The 26,495-nt window shown below is 36.2% G+C and overlaps 1 protein-coding gene across 1 annotated transcript; it reads left to right on the forward strand.

Moving 5' to 3' along the window:
• The first annotated feature begins 2,179 nt into the window (after nt 1–2,179).
• LOC121739898 (androgen-dependent TFPI-regulating protein-like) lies at nt 2,180–23,230 on the forward strand. Its single transcript, XM_042132497.1, has 4 exons — nt 2,180–2,399; nt 18,768–18,908; nt 19,603–19,823; nt 22,838–23,230. The coding sequence occupies exons 1-4, from the start codon at nt 2,196–2,198 to the stop codon at nt 23,076–23,078; spliced, it is 807 nt and encodes a 268-aa protein (XP_041988431.1). The 5' UTR covers nt 2,180–2,195; the 3' UTR covers nt 23,079–23,230.
• Nucleotides 23,231–26,495: the final 3,265 nt, after the last annotated feature.

Here is a 26,495-nt window from a genome sequence, read left to right on the forward strand (position 1 = left end):
GATGTGTGGATGTATGGATGTTTGTTACTCTTTCACGCAAAAACTACTGAACGGATTTTAATGAAACTTTACAATAATATAGCTTATACATCAGAATAACACATAGGCTACAATTTTAACCGACTTTCAAAATAGGGGAGGTGTTATGTTCGTTTTCTTATATTCGACGATTACTCCGCCGTTTGTTAACCGATTTTCAAAAATTTTCTTTTGGTATATATGGTATCATCCCAATTTGGTTTTATATTCACAAAAGTGGTGATCTGATGAAGGATCCGTAATCGAGGGACGGCCTCAAAATTTATGGGGAACATGTGGTGACTTCGGTTTCGTGAGAAGTATTCTAAGCATATGCTACCAACAAGTAAGATTTTGCACCGAGATATACCTGGTATACCGTGGTTCGGAAGGTGCTGAGAGAACTCCTGATTCTTTATAGATACAAGTTTGGGAGTTTCGGCGTTGTTTTAAGAACGGAAAGCATATACTACTATGCAAATTACATTCATCATCATCATCATCACTACCATCCATATTATACCATTTCATAGTCTTTTAGATCGAGACTTGAGTTTGTCAAGCGATAACTTAAAACATCTTTACCTACCTAATATTATAAACCTGAAGAGTAAGTTTGCTTGAACGCGTCAATCTCAGGAACTACAGGTCCGATTTAAAAACAGCTTATCTCAGTGTTAGATAGATCATTTATCGAGTAAGACTATAGGCTATATTAATATATTATCACGCTAAGACTAATACAACCTAAGAAACTCAGGAAAATGTGGGAAATATTAGAAATTACGAACTACGGGAGCAATTTTATGGCAATATTTGGCACAGATATAGAGTAGACCAAGTGAAAGGAATAGGGACATAAGCTATTATTTATGGGAAAATGTACGGTTTCGGTAAAATTCCTAATTTACGCGGACGAAGCCGCGCGGGACATCTAGTAATATTATATACCCTAGGTATCGCGCGTGGCCCGACACGCACTTGGCCGGTTTTTATTTATTATTCGTAAATTCACGTAAATATTTTTTTAAATCGATATTGTACTGTACAATTCCAAGTAATTTTTATGAAACGAAAAATTACGTATTAAAATAACAATAGGTATACTTAATTATTATAAAAACAATTCAACAATGAAGTTGATAAAAATTTGGTGTACTTATTCCAAGATTATAAACTGGTGGAATTTATTTATTTGCATTGAATAGACTCAGAATCTATCGATTAAATGAATTTTGTTTTAGATGTAGACAACGAAGAGGGAAAACATGCTGAGGCTGCTTTCAATCGTAAAAAATATTATCGCTTTCCTCGTGATTTCCTTTTACGCGCGAAAAGTGCTCTAGTCAGCTGTCTTCACACTCATGTCTCGCTGCAAACTAGGCGCAAATCCATACTAATAATTAATATTTTAAAAGGGAAAATGTGCCTGCCTATCACCTCTGAACCATTGAACTGATTTTGCTTAAAGGTATAGAGATACCTTAAGTCCCGGGAAAGGGCAATGATACTTTTTATCCTGAAAAATGTTCGATTTCCGAACGGAGATGCGGGCGTCGTCTAGTTTACCATATATAATAAATTTTCTATTGCGGAGTTTCTATGACAGCGGTCCTGACGAAGGTGCAAAAGGTAATCAATGATAATATTACATCACTAATTGACATAATAATATTAATTTCATATCTCTATATAAAAGACCAGGCGCGACGCATGGATGCACAAAGGAAAGCACACATCGTGACAGGGCACAGCGGGGCGAGCCGATACACTTTGTATGACGTATCATTGCATAAAACATAAATAATAACAAATTATTGCATTGTAATTGTCTCTTTATACATAATATGCAGTTTCAAATTAATTAGACTCCTGGAGATAGATACAACCATGCTCAAAAATTTCGTTACATACATACAACCCAAGCTAATAAAAGCGTGGGAAAAATGCGCCCATTGCGCTTTGTCACAAGGTGCGCGTACCTTGCATCACCATTCACCGCGCTTCGTCTCGTTTCGGTGTCGATCCTCTGATCGGCCTGTAACTTACGCCTTACGCGGTTTATTCGCGACGTTTCCTTATTGCCACTGAGTTAAATGAATCAGACCTATTGACTTATAATCGCGGTGCTAGGCGCGCCCGGCCGAGTCGACGAAGGGCAGTCGCGCGGCACGGTCATGGCGGAGCAGTACGTGCAGTACCTGAGGCGGCTGCTGCTGCTGCTGCGGACGGTCTTCCACCTGGTGTACCTGGTGTCCGACATCGCCACCGTCATCTACACGGTGGTGGTGATGGTGCGGAAGACCAGCGAGCCCGGTGCCAGCGAGCGGCTGCTGGACATGCGGGATAACGCTCCTGCCTTCCTCACTAATTGGAACATGGTGAGCTGTTTTAGGAGTCATCGTGATGCGTAACGTAAAAATTTGGAGTGTTTCGAATTTCATTGGCGTAAAAATAAAAAATAAAAATAAAAAAACGCTTCATTTCATGCAAACATTGTGTGAAAAATTCATGAACATTTAGGATGATTGCGACATCGTGCGAGCCAAAGATAATTCCCAAAAAAAATAGCCAATTATATCCCAAACTAGAATATGTAATAAATAAGTAATAACAAATTCTATTTAGACTACCTTAGTTCGGAACCCTATTACTTAGTAACGAGAAAAACATACTCTATTAGAAAAGTTACAGGAAATACTTTTGGTTAAATTATCTTGATATTCTTGAAAATATTATCATTGATTAATTTCCCCAATACCTATAGTCCGGTTACTTTACAGTTTAGAGTTTACACATGAAAATAGGGGTCAATAAACAAAAATTCCCGAAAAGCTGATAATTGGTGGAGACCTTGCGTTCACCATCTAAGTATTATAAACACATAATATAATAATATGTTCTTGTCAGATAATTGTTCAGTCTCTTTTGTCCCAACTAGAGTAACAACATCTTTCCATCGCGTAATCGAACCCACGACTTTCGACTCACGAGCTTGCCAATTGTAACAGCGGTAACACCAACAAGTGCCACCACCTGTATTGAAATTGTTAACTGAAATTCGATCCGGTCGGTTTACAGTTGAAATGGGCGGGATTATCTAATAGACATAAGTAGACAATAGACATAATTGACAGATTTATATTATGATTACGGTCATTGCCTTAATGCCTTCAACAGAAGCGGAGGTACCTAATAAATGTACCTATTTATAACATCATATTTTAACTAAGTAATATTGTTTTAGAATGCGCCTATTCAACATTCTCATCATCACCCTAAGGTTGGCTGGTAGAGAATGCCACTAGGCATTAAGCCCGCCTATGTAAATATTTGCATGAAGTGTTTAAATAAAATAAAATAAAATAAATGTAAATTCTTAGCTGTAACATAGTTCGATCAGAGATCTATACTTCAGATATATTATAAATGCGAAAGTGTGTCTGTCTGTCTGTCCGTCTGTCTGCCTGTCTGTTACTTCTTCACGCCCAAACGGCTGAAGCGATTTTGATGAAATTTGGCATAGAGATATACTTAATTGAGTCACTGGAAAGAACATAGGATGTGTTCCCGAGCGATAAACGCGAATTTTGGCGCAACGGACTTGCGGGCATCCGCATCATCTAGTCTAATATTATATAAAAATAAGTCGGGTTTTCCTTCCTGACGCTATAACTCCAGAACACATGAACCGATTTCCACGGTTTCGCATTCGTTGGAAAGGTCCTGGGCTCCGTGAGGTTTATAGAAAAAAAATGCAGAAAAAACTTCAAGAGAAAAAATTATAAATGCGAAAGTATCTCTGTCTGTCTATTCCAAAGTCCACGCGAACGGAGTCGCTGGCAACAACTAGTTATTTATAAACGTAGCAGAGTCTTTCAGAGATTTTTCTTGAACCTAAATACGCTCTTTATGTAATTCCGTCCAAATCGGTTCAGCGGCTTTGGCGCGATGAGAAAATAGACATACACATTCGAAATTATAATACTAGTATTGATGAACAATGGAGAACCTAGGTAATACTTTAGACGTTATGTTCTAGAACCCCATAATTACTAGCTGTTTGTGGTCGTATGTCAGTTCTAGCACATGCATTAATTACGAAAACCGCAGAGTGTTTAAGAGTCATTAGTTATTATATAATAATATCAACAACGACTTTTAACTACCACAATTTATAGTTTTTAGGGTTCCGTACCCAAAGGGTAAAAACGGGACCCTATTACTAAGACTTCTTTGTCTGTCCATCCGTCTGTCTGTCTGTCTGTCGCCAGGTTGTATCTCAAGAACCGCTACAGCTAGACTTCTGAAATTTTCACAGATTGTGTATATCTGTTGCCGCTATAACAACAAAATATACTAAAAACAAAATAATATTAACTAGAGATCGCCCAACGGTCGAAATTCGACCTTAGTTTCAACGACATTAGGACTACTACCTATATTTTGTAAGAAAATATTGACTTTATCATATTTTTTTTCAACTCTTGTCTCTGGGACTCAGCTGATCTCGAACTGGCCGTGTAAGCATTCTCTAATAGTATCGAAGATTCAATAAAAACACTATAATTCATTTTAAATTTGTCAACTTGTTGTCAACAGACTTAAACCATAAATAAAAGAGTATAATTCGTATGTATAGGCTTGTCACTCAAAAATCTGTCATCGTTCCTAGTGTGTGTGTTGTAGTGTGTGTAATGTTTTATTTGTTAAAAAAATGTATGATAAAAGCATAATTTCAAAATAATATTAGCTCGATGCACTCCTTCACCATATAAACTATAACTGTGCAAAATTTCATTCACCTACGTTTTTCCATTTTTCGTCAAAAGGGATACAAAGTTTTTGGCTCACGTATTAATATAATATAGATAGATATTTAAGGGGGCTCCCATACAACAAACGTGAATTATTTAACCTTTTTTGCTCGTAATCAATAATGATAGGAGGTAGACACTTGAAATTTTAACAAAGGCCTTAAATATAATTGTGCACCTATTTTAGTAATTAATAATAATATTTAAATAAAATTAATAATTAAGGGGGGCTTGTGAGTCCCGGAAGAGGACATAGGATACTTTTTCTCCCGAAAGAATGTACGGTTCCCGCACGATAAACGAATTTTTGCGCAACGGAATTGCGGGCTTGTTCTAGTAGTAAATAAGTTTAACTTACTTCCGCAGTCAGAGACGACTTAATTATTTAACTGTAATAAAGAAAAAATTTACACACAATATCTAAGCGCTTATTGTCAAAGTAATAAATTTTCGCCTCTGAGTAAGTAAATCTTAAGTTTTACAAAAAAAGGACTTCAAAGTAGAAATGTGGTGCGGCTTATGTCGATATTCAAATTAAATCGTTTGTAGTACTGTATTTATATAGAGCTTGCTATCTTTTCCTACAGTAAATAGGGCCCTACAATATTAATTTAGTTCACTACTGGAATTTTGTATTAAGTAGGTGCATAAAAATAATCCTCAACAGTTTCCACGTCGATAAAGTTAAAGACATAATATAATGTATATAACGCTTATGAAAACCCTCAAAAACCTGAAATCAATCTGGGGGCACGGCAGTGCCCCCGCCAAGTCGAGCAAAAAAGCGGCACGTCCGTAGCATACTTTTCTCGAACCAATTCAGGCTCTTTTTGACCCCCTATAACTTCATTGTGGATAAACCAACAAGCCTGAATTTTCAGTTGCTAAGCAAGCATTGTATAAACACGGTATATTTAAAATTTTATTCAATTTGCACCAGTAGTTTAGGGTCTGTAACTTGTTAAAGTTTCTTAATTTTGTCACTGACTGACTGACTGACTGACCGATCACCAAAAGTCTAAGGCACTTCTAGCAGACATAGAACCTTCAAATTTAGAATATAATTAGTGTTTAGTGTATAAATCAAGGGAAAATTCAGATATTTCAAAATTTCTGTATAGTTTTCCAGATACACTAACTTCGTAAATAACTTTGTAATCCCATATAAATGTATAGGATTACAAAGTTACATTTGCGGTTTATGAATCATTGTACCCGTACCATCAATATCTCCGGTTTATCGTCGGTAGAGAGATATCTAGCTAGTGTTTAGTGTTAAGGGAAAACCTAATAAACATTTCGTCATTACTGTTCTTTCTCTAACTTCGTGAATAACTTTGTAATCCCATATTATACATGTATTATAAGATTACAAAGTTACATTAATTGCAATTTATGAATCATTGTACCGGTACCATCGATATTTCCGTACGTACATTCGAAAGAGTAATAGTTGTAGATAGGTATCTATATAATATATGAAGCACTAGCTTTTGCCTGCGGCGTCGCTCGCGTAAACATCCTTTGGAAACCTGACGTTTTTCCAAGATTTTGGTCTTGGAAGAGTAACATAGGCTACTTTTGAGTAGCCTATATTTATAGCCTATGTTACTTTTCATCCTTTCAAATAAGTCTACGTCAAAAATCAAGTCGATTGGTTGTTCGCTAGGCGGTGAAGGAAGGACAATCAAACAAACAAACAAACACACTTTCGCATATTTTATAATAATAATATATTAGTACTAGCTGTCTCGGCAAACGTTGTTTTGCCCATATTATTTTATTGAAGTGACTAAGAGACCTGGCTCTCTTAGGCATTTTCAAATATTTAAGAAAATGTTAATAGCGTGTAATATTCTAACTCTGAAAAGAACTAATACATCTAAACTCCCCTTGATGACGCCCACTTCGCAACGGGCCGTGCAGTAGAAATCGTAATAAAATAAAATAAAATAGCCTTTATTTGCCTGAAATTATAACTAAACAATATACTTTACAGTTACTTAAATAATATTAATGTACATTAATTAAGGCACCCAAAAATGAGTAAAGGCCTCCTCCATGTTGTGCCAAGTGCTGCGGTCACGTGCTATGCGTGTCCAGGCGGCGCCCGCCACCTGCACGATGTCGTCGCTCCACCTGGCGCGTGGCCTGCCACGGCCGCGCGCGCTGTCTCGGGGGTGCCAGTGAAGGATACGCTCACTCCACCGGCCGTCAGTAGCTCTGGCGATGTGGCCTGCCCATTTCCATTTGAGCCTGCAGAGCATCGTCACTGCATCTAAGACTTTTGTTTTTTGTCTGATGTCGACGCTTTTTATTTTGTCTATTAGTCTTAGACCCAGCATAGAACGCTCTGCGGCTCTCTGAAAAGTGACAATTTTAGTAATTACATTTTTAGTGAGTGCCCAAGTCTGACATCCGTAAAGGAGCGATGGAAGAATGGTATTGTCCATCAGTTTTTTCTTCAGATGTACTGGGAGTTTGCTTTTAAATACGTCTTTGTTTGCCCAGTATTTTTCCAAGCAGTAGCGATTCTCCTGTCTACCTCTTTGGAAGTAGAGTCTTCAAAAGCTATCTGCTGGCCCAGGTAAATGTACTCGCTGACATATTCAATTGTTGTATTATTTAATGGGATAGGTATTTGTTCACCATTTGTCATTAGTTTTGTTTTGTTGAAGTTCATGTGTAGACCAATTTTTTGGCTTTCAGCGTCGAGCGACTCTAGCATATGTTTCAGACTTCCGTGTGTTTCAGCTATGATCACAATGTCGTCCGCGAAACGTAAGTGTGTTAATCGCTCTCCGTTAATATTTAGCCCATGTGACGACCAGTCGAGTCTCTGAAACATTGACTCTAGAATAGCCGTGAACATTTTTGGCGATATAGGGTCCCCTTGTTTCACGCCGCGCTCTACCTGAAAAGCTGGGCCAATTATTTCAGTCTTGATTTTAGCTTGGCAGTTTTTATAAATCTCTTTTAGAATAGCTATGTATTTATTGGGAATCCCTTGCTCTTTTAAACTATTCCAAAGATGTTCGTGGGATATAGAGTCGAATGCTTTTGTGTAATCTACATAAGCCAGATAGATGATTTTATTGTACTCTCTACATTTTTCTATGCACTGGGTCAATGTAAATATATGATCTATAGTGGAGAAACCTTTCCTGAATCCTGCTTGTTCTCTTGGTTGTTTTTCATCTAAGGCGTTTGTTATTCGAAACAATACAATTGATGAAAATAATTTGTAGAGCGTTGGAAGTAGGCTTATCGGTCTATAGTTATCGATTAGGTTTGGATCACCTTTTTTGTAGAGAAGTGTTATGATTGAATATTGCCAATCTGAGGGAATTTCTTCATTTTCGAGAATTTTATTAAAAAGTTTTGTCAGCAGGGGTGTAAGAGGTTCTAACATTGCAACTATTGAATCCGGCGAGACTCCGTCTTCCCCGGGTGACTTATTCTTCTTTAAGTTTTTTATTCCTCGCTCTATTTAGTGTGTCAGGAAGGCCGGGACATCTTGATTTTTTTCAAAATGTTGTTCCGGATTAGTTTTGTCGATGTTTGAATAGAGGGTAGAGTAGAAGCCTGTTGCAATTTTTATTATATCTCTTCTGTTTGTAACTTTTTGTCCCGAGACGTTGTTCATACCGTGTATCCATTCCTTTTTTATATCGAATTTTTTCTTTGTTAGTTTTGTAGAGCTTCGATTTTTCAGTTCATGTTCTAGAGATTGCATCTTTATCCTGTGTTTATTCGATTTTATTAGTTTGACAATTTTTCTATGTAGATGTTTAAGTCTTTTTCTTTGTTCTTTTGTCCTGTGGTGTAGTCCTTTTAAATGTTCTCTTTCCTCGATTAGTGTTTTTACTTCTTGCGTTATTATTTGGGGTTCGGTTTTCTTTTTGTCTGTTGGCAGTTGTGTAACACATTCCCTTATAGCTGATATTGTTGCTCTATATGTTTCGTTTATGTTATTTTTTTCTAAGTTTGGTAATTTTAAGGACATAAAATTTTTCAGTGACTCTATTTCAACAGGGGTATAATTTTTATTTTTACAACCAAAATATGAGCGACTCTTCTTGTTTGTGTTAACGTCATACGTCATTCTTACCAATCTATGGTCAGAAGAAAATTTGGTAGAGATTATTTCCACGTTGTGAACCTTGTTTCTTTGTTTTACAAGTATAAAGTCTACTTCATTAAGTATATTCCCTGATGGAGATTTCCACGTCCATTTCTGTTTCTGTTTTTTCTTGAATAGTGTGTTCGTAATTATCAATTGGTTTTCGTAGCAGAAATTCAGCAGTAAATCTCCTCTTTGATTTCTTTCGCCATATCCGTAGAGACCACAAACGTTTTTTTCCTCTGGTAGAGGTAACCCAATTTTTGAGTTAAAATCTCCCATAACTATGGTGTCTTTTCCTGTGTTTTGTAGAGCTAGAATAAGTTGTTTGTAAAATTCGGTTACAATTGTTTCTCTTGCGTTTTCTATTGGTGCATATACTTGAATAATATTGAGTAGAGTTCCATCTTTTAGTTTTAGGTCGAGTCTTACAACTCTATCTGAATATGTTGTAAACTCTAGAATATTTTTTTTCAAGTATGATGCTACTATGAATCCCACGCCATTTCTAGCCTTTTTGTCTCCTCTATAAAATAGGATATACTTATTTTTCTCTATTATGCTTTCTCCGACTATTTTTATTTCTGATAATCCAATAATATCGTAATTTATTTTACTGAGGGCATAATCTAACTGTATTTTTCTACTGTCATTTTTTAGCGAACGAATATTGTATGTACATATTTTCAAACACTGGTTCTTCTTATGATTTTCTTGTTTTTGAAAAAAACTTTTGCATGGAGGGTTGTGGTCGTAAACTCCCGCGGCGACCACCCGTATTGGGAGTATATTTTCTGATATATTATAATTACTTTTTTCTTGATGTAAATGGAGAGGGGCCTTTGGTGATTGCTAATAATTAATGCTGTGTTCTTTGTGACGTGCAGATTCAATCGAGTTGTCCTTGTTACTGTTTGATTGGTTCTTTACTATGTATTCGTAAATATTTGAGTTCTGTTTCTTTGATGGTTTCTTCTTGCTGATAGAGCTAACACTGGTACAGTTGTTATGTTCCATAGATACTTCAGGGGACTCAGATAAGTTTCGTTTGTGGTAGTGACGTTGGGTGGACGCGAAATTTTGTTTTTGGTTATCTTCTGGAAAAATTATAATTTTGTTATATTTTAAATACGCTTTACGACCTTTACTTCTTTCTTCCGTCAGCTGCTTTTTTAGTTGTTTCCGTTCTTCGAGTACGTCTGGGGGAAAGTCTTCTTGAATATAGTAAGGTGAGTTGTTAAGTTTTTTCTTATTTTTCAGAAGTTCGATTTTCATTCCCAACGTGCTCAAGGTAACAATAACTGGTCTAATTTTTCCTTCTTCGTTTTTCTTTCCTACTCGCCTTACTTCTTCTAAGTTCATCATGCTGTAGCTGAGTCCCATATTCTCGTTTATAATATGAAGTATAAGTTGTTGTAAGTCGTGATAATTTTTTTCGTTTTCTTGAATACCAAAGAAAATTATATTCTTTTTCCTTACCGTTCTCTCTAGATTTTGAATGCGTCGTCCTTGATTTTCTACAACCTTTTCCAATGTATTGTATTTAGTTTCTAAAGTAACAAATTTGGTGTCTATATTACTATTTATGATTAGCGGTATGCTTTGTTTCATATCACGTATTTCTTCTCTTTGTTCATCTAGTGTTTTTTGCAGGTTTAAAATCAAAGATCTAAGTTCTTCCATTTTTATTAGTTAGCGCCCTCCTGTGGTAAGTGGTTACAATCTAATAGATAAATAACGCCCTCTTGTGGTTAGTGGCGGTAACTGTTAAGATGGAGGTTTGCCGTAGTTTATCTTGGTTTCGTTGTCTGTCACTAGATGGCGTTACGGGTGTTGATTTTGTTAATTTGTGTAAGACGTTTAACTTTGATTTGAAAATTTTGAGGTTATTTGATTCACCTTTGATTACAAACTTTCTAATCACCTAAATTTTTGTCACTACGCGCTTCTCATCAGTTCCGTACACAGCACACTTTGAGTTTTTTCCAGAGTTTTACACGAAATTGTTGTAAACAAAAGCATAAATGCAAATTGTTTTTGTCCGTATTTCTGTTCGTATTATGCACTTTCACTTTGTTTATTTGTGATAATAATACACTACACTGAAGATTTCAGTCACTGTGCACTGGTCAGATTGTTTTTTATCACCGTAAATATGCTAAAACTATTTTTATTTTGTTAAAATACACGGAGCCGATGTGAGACCGTGCTCTGAGAAATCGTTATACTTATTTTAATTTCGCCATAACTTCAAAACCAAACGTCCAATTTTAGTCATTCAAAGACCAAATAATAAATAAAATCACGTCGGGGTCACCAATGTAAGGGGAGCGCCCTAGGAGAGATTAATAAAATGAAAAGTATTATCGGACTTCATTTATTGCGTTAAGATTAAGTGTTCACTAATACAGGTAAGTATAGGTGCCGGCAGGGCGACAAGCCCTTACGGAATCTTATTATAGACTAAGTAACTAAAGACTAAAGGGACACCTGACATGTATATGTCAATGATGCACACACACAACATAATTATTGCGTATGTGCATAACTGCATATACTGCACGTTACATCTACATAAACTGTACTTAGTGATTAAATAATTTATTTTGATAAGGATTAATAGCATGACTAAAATAAACGCGTTTAAATGTAGTCCAAAAAAATTCAAGATTTTAAATAAAAAAATTGTTGTTGTGTCTCACTTAACATAGATAGGTATAGTATGTCGCGGACTTTTTTGTAGATATTTATAAGATCTACAATTGATTAGAACATTTTATGGTTCTATCTTTTATAGTTTAGGCAGCGTACGCGAAAAAAGTAACATTTCTGGTTGATTTTTTTACACCTTGCGTCCGAAAATCCCAAATATCTTACAGAACCCTATTTTTTTCCAAAATAAAATTTAGCCTATGTTCAGCAGAATTAATGTAGAATTCCAATGGTAAAAGAATCTTTCAAATCGGTCCAGTAGTTTCGGAGCCTATTCAAGACAAACAAACAAACAATCAAATCTTTTCTCTTTATAATAGTAGTGTAGATGGATATTGGATAGTCATGAAAAGCAAGTAGTATAGTAATACTGTATACATAATGATTATATTATTATTAATTGTTAGTTTTATTTGTTTCTATAAATCGTTATTGATATTTATAGTAGTAAAAGGAAACAAAAGGGAGAAAAGTAGGACTCTACAAAAAGAAGTGAGATCCCAACAAAAACATCCTGTAAAAAACCAAGTCTCACAACTCAGTTTTTATACCGTAAAAATTTATGAGATCCATGCTATACCAAGTCGGTTAATTCATTCAGTCCCTACCTAGGGGACCTTCTGTCTCAAGTTATTAAGTACGTAAGTAAGCCCCAATTTCACCAACGTCAGTTAGTGCTAACAGCTTGTTAAAATGTCAAGTCTTCTCTTTCATTCATAAGAAAAACGAAAGAGGTACTACATAATATACCTATACTAATATTATAAAGTGGAAGAGTTTGTTTCTTTATTTGTTTGAACGCGCTAATCTCAGGAACTACTGGTCCAATTAAAAAAAAATCTTTCAGTGTTAGATAGTCCATTTATCGAGGATTTTTATAGGCTATATTTTATCACGCTAAAACTAACTATAGGAGCGAAGAAGTAGAGGAAAATGTGGCAGAAACGGGGGAAATTATTTGAAAGGGCTCATCTCACGAACTACAGGAGCAATTTTCCTGTTATATGGCACAGATAAGAAGTAGACCACGTGAAGGATCATAGGCTATTTTTGTGGACTAATTTGTCTGTGAAATATCTAATTTACGCGGGCGAAGCCGCGCGGAACGTTTAGTAATTCATAATATCCTTATGTACTGTGTTTCCCTAACTTCCATATTTTTTTTTAACAATGTGTACTTCAAGTACTGCATAATACTGAGAAATATGTCGTGGGTAATTCAGATAATTTGAGTATATACATACAGGAATTTGACATTAAATGAACAAAGTAAATTATCAAAACAGTAGGTTCTTCATATAACATTTTTTGGATTCCATATATTTACGGAGTGTGTAACTCGTCTAAGACAATAGATATAATATAAATTATTTGTATAATTAATGAAACTTTACAATAATTATTATAGCTTTTACATTATATATGTACATAACTCCTGACTCTTTAAAGATATAATTTTGGGAGTTTCGGCGTTGTCTTAGGAACGGAAAGCATATTATTACATTCATCATTGTCATCATCATCACTACCATAAACCATTATTTTAATTTTAGTCTCGAAATAATTATTCGTAGAATTCAAGAGAAGGTTCATATTAGGAAGGAGGTGATACGAAGTCATAAATTATTAAAAATGCACGTTTTACATTGCCGCAATGTCTAATGCTTACACGTCCATCTTGAACGACGTTTAGATCACAATTCACAACTGAACACGGCCATCATGTAGAGGTGTTGCGACCATTGCATAGCCATCGCATGCGCCATTTGATCGCCCAGCGCTGGCCCATCTTGAAGAGGGGCCATTAGAAATGCATCTACGCATCGCGATGCAGTCTGAATCAACCCAGAGGATACACCAAGGGCTAGACTCTAGCATTTCTCTAGCCGCTAGACAAATGAAAAACAAGTACTTACTTATTTGTAAAATCTGCTGTCTCCCTAACCTCAAGCCTCTCCCCGCAGAGCGCGATAGAGACAACTGCAGCTTGAATTGAAAATTCTGAACAGAAATTTTCGTTGTTCCCTGATTTCTTCTCCAAAACTTAAGCGATTTTAGTACTTTTTTCATTAAAAATTAAAGCAAGGCTTGAGCTGTGTGTGAGCCTTTGTTTTCTGGATTTTTGAGCACAGCGGAAAATCTGGCTGGCTTGGGTTTTTAAACGTCTTAAAAATATCTTTTTTACTAAAAAAATATGAAAAGAAAGAAAACATATTAAAGACATGCTATTAGTGGCCATAGATATTCAGGAAAGAAAAATTGGGAGACTCATGCTTCGGCACGAAATGGCCGGCTCGACCGGAGAAATACCACGTTCTCACAGAAAACCGGCGTGAAACAGCTATGCTATAGCGCTGTGTTTCGCCGAGTGAGTGAGTTTACCGGAGGCCCAATCCCCTTATTTCCTTCCCTACCCTCCCCTAATTCCTTCTCATCCCTACTGTCCCCTATTACCCTATTCCCTCTTAAAAGGCCGGCAACGCACCTGCAGCTCTTCTGATGCTGCGAGTGCCCATGGGCGACGGAAGTTGCTTACCATCAGGTGACCCGTTTGCTCGCTTGCCCTTATTTCATAAAAAAAAAGGAAAAAATTATATCTCTACCGGCATTATCCAGGGAGAAAACAGGGAAAACAGTTTGTATGGAAAAACGACCCTAGTGTCTCCTCTTAACGTAAGTACAGAAAATATTAAAATACAAATAATTTATTTTCCAGAAAAATTACATGTTTAAACATCAGTTTAAGATCCATTCCCACACTAGGCGTAGCCAGCAGGGCTAAAATGGTCGCTTTGAAGAATCATGATATGAATCATAATATGATTCATTTTTCTAAAACCGCAAAATACAACTCTGCTTGGAATTCATTTCTATATTTTTGTACTGATTTGACATATTTTGTCAGTTTGACAGTTTTGACAATTCATTTGCTGAATTGATTGAGAGGAATTGCTAAATGTGACCATTTTAGCCCCGCTGTTCTGTGGGGACAATCGCAATATTTTCCTCATAATCATTTATTGTGAAGTTTATTTTTTCTTTGAAAGGTAAGCCAAGGACAGGACCAACAACTTGACTCTTGAGATGTAAACTACGGAACTCTATAAAATAGCTAGACTTAACTACAAAATATAATGTGTGTGCTTGGCTTTATTTCACTAAGGACACTTATTTTTAACTTATTCTACAAATGTGTTGTTTATGCAATCCTAGTTACTAGCAGATTATGGTCTTTAAATACGTTTATAAATGTTAGTTCTCGTCGATTTAATCATTGCCATCATAATTAAATCGTAAGGAGTCGTATTGCATAAAATTTAGCTAACATTCCACATTTATATTCAGAAAATCACAAACAATTCAAATTTTGTAGGAAGTTGTAAACATAGCCTATTGAATATTCATATATAATTGAAATCTCAAAATCGGCTCCAACGATTTTCATGAAATTTAGTATATAGGGGGTTTCGGGGGCGATAAATCGATCTAGCTAGGAATTATTTTTAGAAAATGTTATTATATTGTTGTTTTATCGAATACCGAGCAAAGCTCGGTCAAATAGCTAGTTTAAATAAAGGGAATAACCATCTGATGTTTTCATTGATGAATGAAAACATCAGTATTAAAGAAAATTTAAATGGAAAATCCTTAAAGTCTTGTATTACCGTGCATAATAAATGGACGCTGTTAAGCATTCGTGTATTAGACTACAAAAAAAATACGTGTGGAGTTATGAATGTAGTTAGGTAATTAGTTATGTTCTTTAGACGATTTAGAACAAGACTGCATTAAAAAAACAACAACAAAATATGCTTAACAGCGACCAAATACGTCTTATTCCATTGGCCGATGTAGTACTATTGCCAGATTTTGAAGTTTCGAATTAAAATTGAGAATTTTCTTCTTTCTTGTCCATTTTTAGGGTTCCGTAGCCAAATGGCAAATAAAACCGTCCAAGTGCGAGTTGGACTCGCCCATGAAGGGTTCCGCAGCTTAGGTTTATTTCTATGAAATTAAAAGGTTTTTGATTTTTTTTATATTGAAGTTGATTTAATGAAAGTTAAATTAAGGTTTACCATTTATGATTGATAAAAAAACTACTTGCTAGATCTCGTTCAAACCAATTTTCGTTGGTAGTTTTTATAGTAATAATATTATGTAAGTACATCATATATATTTTTTTAAATTATTATGCTACATTTTCTTCAGAAGTTAGAGGGGGGCGACACATTTGACCACTTTGGGAGAGTCTCTCTCGCAAACTATTCAGGTTTGAAAAAAATGATATTTGAAACCTCAAAATGATTTTTGAAGACCTATCCATAGATACCTAGTAGATACCCTACACGCATAAGTTAGATGAAAAATTTTTTTTGTTTCAGTTGTACCTATGGGGAGTGGGGACTGAGGACCCCTAAATTTTTTAATATTTTTTCAATTTTTGTATGAAAATCTTAATGCGGTTCTCAGGCTACATTTACTTACTAAGTTTCAGTAGTAAGTATAGCTCTTATAGTTTCGGAGAAAAGTGGCTGTGACATACTGACGGACGGACAGACGGACAGACGGACAGACAGACAGACAGACAGACAGACAGACAGACAGACAGACAGACAGACATGACGAATCTATAAGGGTTCCTTTTTTTGCCATATTTTGGCTATGAAATGTGGGTATCAAATAAAAGGGCTCGAGTAAATTGAAAAATAATTGTCAAATCGTGTCGTGTCGTGTCGTGACGTGTCATGTCGTGTCGTGTCATGTCGTAACGTTACGTGACGAGACGTGACGTGTTGTGTCGTGACATGACGTTACGTGACGTGTCGTGTCGTGACTTTATGTGACGTCATGTGACGTTACGTGAAATGACGTGAGTCGTGACTGACAGCCGGGTTTCATAAAATGCCCGGTTGAATCCGGTCACTTTTGTTAAATGAAATTTAAAATTTTAATCATACAGAAATCCAGCTAGAGATAACTAAAAAACAAAAAATAAATTATAGTATAATTTATTTGATGAATGAAACCTTTTTTAAAAAGTTTTTTGTTTAAGTATTACTTAAACAAAAAACTTTTTAAAAAAAGGTTTCATTTAAATAGTCTAAAAATAAGAGAATTATCCCGTTTTAGGGTTCTGTAATCTACAAAATTTGGTTGACTACTGTACTCTAAAACGGAACCCTAACCAGCTGATTTTTAGGGTTCCGTAGCTAAATGGCAAAAACGGAACCCTTATAGATTCGTCATGTCTGTCTGTCTGTCTGTCTGTCCGTCCGTATGTCACAGCCACTTTTCTCCGAAACTATAAGAGCTATACTATTGAAACTTGGTAAGTAGATGTAGTCTGTGAACCGCATTAAGATTTTGATACAAAACTGGAAAAATTATTAAAAATTTTAGGGGTCGCCATAGGTACAACTGAAACAAAAAAATTTTTTTCATCTAAGCTATGCGTGTGGGGTATCTATGGATAGGTCTTGAAAAATCATATTGAGGTTTCTTAAATAATTTTTTTCTAACCCTATTTAGGTTTGCGAGAGAGACTCTTCAAAAGTGGTAAAATGTGTGTCCCCCCCCTCTTATTTGTCAAGTAGGGGCATGATAAGTCTAAAAAAAATATATGATGTACATTACTATAAAAACTACCAACGAAAATTGGTTTGAACGAAATCTAGTCAGTAGTTTTTTTATACGTCATTAATGGTAAACCTTAAACCAACAAAAAAAATATTTTTTAACTTACCTATGCGTGTGGGGTATCTATGGATAGGTCTTCAAAAATCATATTGAAGTTTCTTATATTATATTTTTTTTCTAACCTGAATAGTTTGCGAGAGAGACTCTTCCAAAGTGGTAAAATGTGTCCCCCCCCCCCCTCTAACTTCTAAAGTAGGGACATGATAAGTTTAAAAAAAAAAAAAAGATATACATTACTATAAAACTACCAACGAAAATTGGTTTGAACGAGATCTAGCTAGTAGTTTTATTTATACGTCATAAATGGTAAACCTTAAATTAACTTTCATTAAATTAACTGAAACATATAAATAAATTAAAAAAACTTTGAATTTCATAAAAAATAAACCTTATTGTTGCTGCGGAACCCTTCACAGGCGAGTCCAACTCGCACTTAGCCGGTTTTATTTGTATATTAGGTTAATTATCCTACTAATATTATAAAGGCGAAAGTTTGTTTGGATGTATAGATGTATGGATGTGTGGATGTATGGATGTTTGTTACTCTTTCACGCAAAAACTACTGAACGGATTTTAATGAAACTTTACAATAATATAGCTTATACATCAGAATAACACATAGGCTACAATTTTAGCCGACTTTCAAAATGGGGGAGGTGTTATGTTCGTTTTCTTATGTTCAACGATTACTCCGCCGTTTGTTAACCGATTTTCAAAATGTTTATTTTGGTATATAGGGTATCATCCCAATTTGGTATTATATTCATAAAAGTGGTGATCTGATGAAGGATCCATAAGTAATCGAGGGAACTCCTCAAAATTTATAGGGAAACATTTAAAAACTTATTTCAGTGTTAGATAGCTCATTTATCGAATAAGACTATAGGCTAAATTTTATCACACTAAGACTAATACGACCGAAGAAACTTAGGAAAATGTGAGAAAAACGGAGAAAATATAAGAAATTACCAACTACTGGAGCAATTTTTATGGCAATATTAAGCACAGATATAGAGTAGACCAAGTGTAGGGAGTAGGGACATAAGCTATTTTTATGGGAAAATCTACGGTTTCTGTAAAATTCCTAATTAACGCGGGCGAAGCCGCGCGGGACATCACTGTTAGCCTACCACTTTCGAGATTTTTCAAAAATAAAAATATTGTTCGTCTTCTCAAAATGTAGCTACTCACAAAAAATTAGCTTGTTAGTAATCACAAAAAAATTTGTTCTAGGGGCCCCCTCACTATGCAGCAAGTACGGCCAGCTTTTAGGTATTATAATATATCTCTGGTGCTACTTCCAAAGCTGCGCCATTCGCGAGAGATTCACGACTTGCACCTGTGTTATGATATTATAACACCACATTAAACAAAAGTTTGATCATTGTACCTGTTTCCAGGCGTTCCAGGGGTTGTTCCTGGTGCTGGCGGTGTGGGCGGACGGGCTGGAGTGGGGCGGGCGGACGCGTGGGCGGCTGGGTGGCTGGGTTATATATCTCCGCGATGTCATTTTCTGCGCTCTCGTTACGCCTTACGCTGTGGTGAGTTTTTTTGCGATGAAAAGGTGTAAGGTGATACTGCAGTTACTGATGTGTTTAAAATATTGCCATTGCGTCCATTTAAAAAGCTTCGACCTTCGTTATCGATTATAACGCCAATTTTATCGATATTATTCTTGCCCTTCTGAAGATAGATCAAGCTAGCCTAGTCTCAGAGCTGACGCGGAAGATGCCAATGCATACCCGCTCTTCCGAGGCGCGCAAAAATTGAGGTGTTTTAGACTGTACCGGAGCTGTACCGTCTGGAGTATTTGAGCGGGAGATTTCTTTGTAATCTCTATTTAATTATATTCATTGTAACAAATGAGGTACTGCCCAAAGAAGGTTGGAGATTAAGGATTAGGAACACAATTAGGCACAGATGAGCTTCACCTCGTCTGGTTATAATGCAAGTGTCTATTGGCGACGATAATTGCGTGTTATCATGCGATCCATCTGTTGATTTAATGGAAAACATAATAAAAGTGTATGTTTATAACATGGTCGCTTTTAAGCATTTTGTGTACTTACCCACAATTTTTTTTTGTTGAATTATAAATATAGTCTTGTTCTAAATGATCTAAAGAACGTTACTGTAAACGTAACGTTCATAATTCAATACGTCATTTTTATCTGGGATGGTACACAATTGTTTAAGAGCGTCCAACTAATTCCCTTTATTTCTCCGCGTGTGCAGTTCCTGTCGCACAGCTTCTGGGCGATTTATTGGTACGACCGCGAATTGGTGTTCCCGCGCGTATTCGACGAGGCGCTGCCGTGGTGGTTCAACCACTGCGTGCACACCAACATCATCGTGATGGTGGCGCTGGAGACGCTGCTGCAGGCGCGCCCCTATCCCACCTCCAGGAAGCACGAGGAGGCGCTGTACTGGACCGTCTCCATTGTATACGCCGCCATGTAAGTTGTAGCGAGATGATGACCATTTCGGTACTGCTGGATTCTCACGACGCGTAATATCACGAGCCGCGCCGCGCCGAGCCGATTTGTACGAGCGACCACGAGCCTGTGCTAGTCCGCGCTATCTGTTCTCACGGCGCGTGATATCACGAGCCGCTCGAGCCGCACCGAGCCGCTCCGAGCCGCGCCTTTGAAGTTAGGTACCGACTTCAATCGGATCGGACGCGCTTGCTCGAGCCAACCCGCGCCACCTCGAGCCACCCCCTTCACACGGCTTGAGTGGCCACGGCGCGGCTCGAGGAGTCGCGATAAGAAGCCAGCATTATGGTCCTATAAAAGTCAGAAAATTTCATACGACATACGACAAAAAACTACGTTAAAAAGAGCTAACGTTTTTTCTCGTGCTCTAGTCTATATAAATACTCATCTTGAAGCTTATTTTCTAGCAATGAAATAAATGTTTTCTTCTTTATAATAACTAGAGATCGCCCAATGGTCGAAATTCGACCTTAGTTTCAACGACATTTTTTTCAACTCTTGTCTCTGGGACTCAGCTGATCTTAGACTGGCCGTGTAAGTTGTCAACAGACTTTAATCATAAATAAAGAGTATAATTCGTATGTATAGGCTTGTCACTCAAAAATCTGTCATTTTTTCTAGTGTGTGTGTAATGTTTTATTTGTTAGAAAAATGTATGATAAAATCATAATTTCAAAATAATATTAGCTCGATGCACTCCTTCACCATATTATTATAAACTATAACTGTGCAAAATTTCATTCACCTACGTTTCCCCATTTTTCGTCAAAAGGGATACAAAGTTTTTGGCTCACGTATTAATATACTAGCTGTTGCCTGCGACTTCGCCCGCGTGGATTGGACATTTGACATGACAAGTGGACATTTTTCCGGGACAAAAAATATTCCTTGTCCCAGATTAAAAGTAGTATCTCCAATCTCCATGTCAAATTTCATCAAAATAGATTTAATAGTTTAGGGCTTAGGCGATAAACATAAAAGTTTATTGTGCGAGAATCTCACATTTTCCGGGACAAAATTAGTATTCCTTGTCCTTTCCCGAGACTCAAAGTATCTCTATACCAAATTCCATCAAAATAGATTGAATAGTTTACGCGCAAATCATAAAAGTATATTGTGCAGTAACCGTACATTTTCCGGGACAAAATTATCCTATGTTCTGTTTTAAGACTCAAAGTATCTTTATACCAAATTTCAGCAAAATGGGTCCAGCCGTTTACGCGTGATGTCGTGACCACGCGAAATATAACATTCCGCGCGGCTTCGCCCGCGTAAATTAGATATTTCACAGACAAATTAGTCCACAAAAATAGCCTTTGATCCTTCACGTGGTCTACTTCTTATCTGTGCCGAATAACCGAAACATTGCTCCAGTAGTTTGTGAGATAAGCCTATTCAAATAATTTCCCCCGTTTTTTACATACTTTCCTCGATTTCATCGCTTTTATCAGTCTTAGCGTAATAAAATAAAACTTATAGCCTTTCTCAATAAATGGGATATCTAACACCGAAAGAATTTTTCAAATCGGACCAGTAGTTCCTGAGATTAGCGCGTTCAAATAAGCCCTTTCAAATAATTTTCCCCGTTTTTTCCACACTTTCCTCTATTTCTTAGCTCCTATTAATCTTAGCGCTAAAGCTAAAAATAAAGCTTATAGCCTTTCTCAGTAAATGGGCTATCTAACACTGAAAGAATTTTTTAAATCGGACCAGTAGTTCCTGAGATTAGCGCGTTCAAACAAACAAACAAACTAACAAACTCTTCCGCTTTATAATATTAGTATCTAAGATAGATAGTCGTCTTGAACGACAATGATGACAACTTGCAATGCAACACAAGTTCTAAATAAAACCGGCCAAGTGCGAGTTGGACTCACCCATGAAGGGTTCCGCAGCAGCAATAAGATTTATTTCTACGAAATTAAAAGGTTTTTGATTTATTTTTATATTTCAGTTGATTTAATGAAAGTTAAATTAAGGTCTACCATTTGTGACGTATAAAAAATACAAGCTAGATCTCGTTCAAACCAAATTTCGTTGGTAGTTTTTATAGTAATTTACATCATTTTTTTTGAGTATAATGAGACCTACTTTAGAAATTAGAGGGGGGTGGACACACATTTTACCACTTTGCAAGAGTCTCTCTCGCAAACTATTCATATTAGAAAAAAATGATATTAGAAACCTCAATATGATTTTAAAGACCTATCCATAGATACCCCACATGCATAGGTTAGATGAAAAAAAAAAATTCAATTGTACCTATGCGGACCTCTAAAATTTTTAATTTTTCCATTTTTGTATCAAAATCTTAATGCGGTTCACAGACTACATCTACTTAAGGGGAGGTTATTCCTAAATTAGCAGGCCGATGTCTGTCAGTGCTAATATCGACGTAAAAGACAATAAAATAACATTCATATCAGCGCGCCTTGTACAGTGGCGGTTACGACGATCGCCGCGTCCATGATAGGGCGAAATAGGAGAAAAAACCTTTTTACTTAGATAAAAAATAGTATAAATAAACATGTATCCGTACATTTCCCTGTAAAATTTTAATAGTAATCGAACTATCCAAATTATTTTTTGATTGAGTCCCTGTAAGTCCTATAAAACTGAAAATGTTTTTAAAATCGAGGTTGTTTCGGATTTTTTTTTTATCGAGTAAAATTATCTGTATTGTGTTTCTAACCGTAAAAGTCACTAGTTAAAAGATGTATCTATACATGTATATATTTTTCAGTTTTTTTAATGACGCTTTCTTTAAAAATTACTCATTCTAGAAACGTGAATTTGGAATAACCTAGCCTTAACAAGTTTCAATAGTATAGGTCTTATAGTTTCGGAGAAAAGTTGCTGTGACATACGGACGGACAGACAGACAGACTGACAGACATGACGAATCTATAAGGGTTCCGTTTTTTGCCATTTGGCTACGGAACCCTAAGAAGTAATTATAACATTTCCAATTCCAGGATGTACATCTTGTACCTGGTGACGGGGCACTGGCTGTACCAGATCTTCGGCGTGATGACCTGGTGGAAGACGGTGCTGTTCCAGCTGTACATGTGGTTCACGCCCTACCTGGCCTACCGCCTTCAGTTCCCCCTGAACAGGCTCATCCACGGCTCAGCTGAAGCGCAGTACTACCGCCAGTGCTTGGACTACACACAAATCTCGAAACAAGAGAAGCAGATAAGAGAGGAGGACTTATAGTGGAAGCTGTAAAGAGAGAGAAAGAAAGAGTTAGTGTGATGACGAGGCTCTGAGAAAATAAGATTTCTAGCGAGAAGACGTCTATAAAATGTTAATTGGCCAAGAGACAAAATATATGCATAGAACATTGAAAAGTGCTTAGATTAGATGAAGTTCTTTATTTGGTAGTTAAAAACTTTATTTGGTTGTAAATTAATATTATATTATATTTTACTAACACAAGATGTTGTGATAATACTTAGCTCGTGCAAGTTGATAGATTATCTGTAATAATATGAAGTAATAACTAGGGAATGCAAATCTCGCGAGATTGGGGCTCAAGCGAGATCCCGCGAGTTTATGAATACAATACCGCGAGATCTCGCCAATTTCGAGATCTCGCGAGATTAGCAGTTTGGTAGGTATTTTTGCAAATAATCACAATACTTGAATAATATACGAAAATAAAATATTATATTAGTAAATATAAGATTAACATTCATTTTCAGAAGTAAAATATATGGAAATATATGGAGACGCTTTTAAATTACCGTCGACGATAACTTTTTAACGTGTACGTTAGAGGACATCACAACGTTTACACTTCTGAAGTCTGAACCGCACAAAACATCCGCGGTGCGTAAATCAAAAGGGCATTTAACGTACACCCAACGTTTTATCGTGGAAGCCGGCGTCCACGATAACGTGACGTCCAGAATTATAAAAGCGCACTATCAAACACAACATATCCTTTAGTAATAAAATAGTTCTTTTATAACAAACAAAACAACGAGAAGTCAAAATTCAGGACCTAGCTGAGAATCACAGTGCACAGTAATTGCTTAGGCCAGCTCTGCTCTTTGTTTTGACTTCGTGATCGCAACTCCGCTCGTGACCCGTGTCAGTCTGCGCTTCAAATAAGACGTTTTATGCTCGCGAGATCTCGCTTATTTTTCGTCCGAGATCAATCTCGCCAAAAAAGGCCGAGATCTCGCGAGAACGAGATTGTATTCCCTAGTAATAACACGGTATTACTCTTAAAAATTATAGATTTAAGTTAACTAGAGATCGCCCAATGGTCGAAATTCGACCTCAAATAAAAAATTCAATTATGAGTTTCAAATTTCAACGCTTTTATATTGATATTCTATTGTCAAAATAATATTTACTTTATTATTTTTTAGACACACTGACCTCCATTAAATACAAGTACGCTGGACTTACCCTTTGAAATGACTGTTTGTTTTTGTGCCTAGTTGAAGCGGAACTGTTACTAATAATAAGATCCACTCCGTATACAGTGTGTTTGTGTAAACACCGTTATCCTTGAAACCATCAAATGAGCCCGTCAAAATGAACAACTTTTTCTATGAGAACAATGCTGGAAACTCAAAAAAATCCGTCGTCATACCCATACAAATTGCCGATCCGGGCATCCGTATGGGTATGAAGACGGAATTTTTTTTTGAGTTCCCAGCATTGTTTTCACAGAAAAAGTTGTTCATTTTGACGGTCTCATTTGATGGTTTCAAGGATAACGACACAAACAACAAACACACTGTATATAAAGTACGTTATAATATAGTTGTACTATTAGAGAAGCTGATCCATATGCAGACGGCGGACCTACATCTCCCACTCAGCCGCCAGTTCATGACTAATATTGAATTAACATAATCCGACCAAATGACGTCCTTGAACTGCCTAGGAATCAATTTCTTCGACGGTACAATGGTGTGTCCTACTCTGTCAATCCACATTTCATTTCATCAATATGAAGAAAGTGTTAATTACAATGGTTTGAGAGTATTTTGGAATTTGTTTTAGGTTTACTCCGGAGGAATTGCTCTGTAACCAAAAATATTAATAATTTAAATGAATAACCTTTTTATATTTTAATATAATAAGTGTGAATTGTATTTGATTGAATATTAAGATAAAATCGTTAACCTAATTACTTACTCATTTCCAGCTTTTGAAATGAGTAGTACCTATATTATTCTAATTTCCTCATTTAACAAAAGCAAAATGTAAAGTACCCTATTAACGATCAAATTTGTTTGACAAACTTGTTTGACGTAATTTACGTTTTAATCAAACAGCAGCGCAGACGAACAAACGTGGACATATAAGTTTGTCAAACAATTATCTAGAATCGGTTTGAGATCATGAGATCTTGACAAATACAGCGGAACACAATATTCAAACACGTTTGTCAAACCCTAGACCAATCCAAATTTTCTTCAAACAGCTCAAACACGTAGATTGTTTGACAAACGCTTCAAGCAAAGCTGTACACTATCAAATTGTTTGACAAACACGTAAAGTTTGACAAACAATTTGATCGTTTACAGCAAGGGTGGCCAACCTTTTCGACACTTGGGCCAAAATTCGGAAGTAGAATTTTACCCCGGGCCGCACTACCAAAATATTTTATGTATAAGTACTCATAACACGCGTTAGATAAGTCTGCGCACAGTCAAAATCGGATACAAATTTTTCCTATTAGAAATCCATAGGTATGGAATATCAAATTTGAATATCCATAGTACCATACTATCCGTACTACTATTATTACTATCTGTCTGTCTGTCAGGCGCAACGTGTTGTTTTTTTTAAAATAAAATTATCTGACCCCAATAAATAATAAAAATAAAGTTTTATTTTAATTTAAGTATACAACTAGCTGTGTCGGTATCCGATGAAAATGACATTTTCTAGAAATCAAATAAAAAATAAAAAATATCAAATTTGAATATCCATAGTTCCAACTATGGATATTCAAATTTGATATTCCATACCTATGGATTTCTAATAGGAAAAATTTAAACTTAAACTTTGGTTTTTCTATGTTTGGTTCCACGAAATTTATAACATATTGCCTGTGTAAGCGTAGTCCACAAGTTTAGCTATCAAATGAGACCTTTTTTATCTTTGTAGGATATTTACATGAGAAGTACTGGTCAGATTAGTGCGAACACCCGAGAAAAATTAAAATGGCTGCCATTTTACAACAGTGAGAGAAAGAATAAAATTGGGAGCCAATTTGTCGATAAAATATGCCACAGATCATGACACTAAAGGATCGGACACCGGTGTCGGGACACATTGAGTAACTATTAACTTACCAATATACAAAAAATCAGCTTGTTAGGCTTCCGTTTTAGGGTTCAGTAATCAACCAAGTTTATTTGATTACAGAACCCTATAACGGGCTGATTTTTAGGGTTCCGTACCCAAAGTGTTTTAACGTTGTTAGTGTCGGCCGAAAAGGAAGATCTTCCGACTTCGATAGCGCGATGCAGGAATGTTAGGCGAATTGTGGGTACCGCCACATCCACAGTGTAAAAACGGGACCCTATTACTAAGACTTCGTTGTCTGTCTGTCTGTCTGGCTGTCTGTCTGTCTGTCTGGCTGTCTGGCTGTCTGGCTGTCTG

This window comes from Aricia agestis, chromosome 2 (genome assembly GCF_905147365.1).
Source record: "Aricia agestis chromosome 2, ilAriAges1.1, whole genome shotgun sequence".
Lineage (NCBI taxonomy): Eukaryota > Metazoa > Arthropoda > Insecta > Lepidoptera > Lycaenidae > Aricia > Aricia agestis.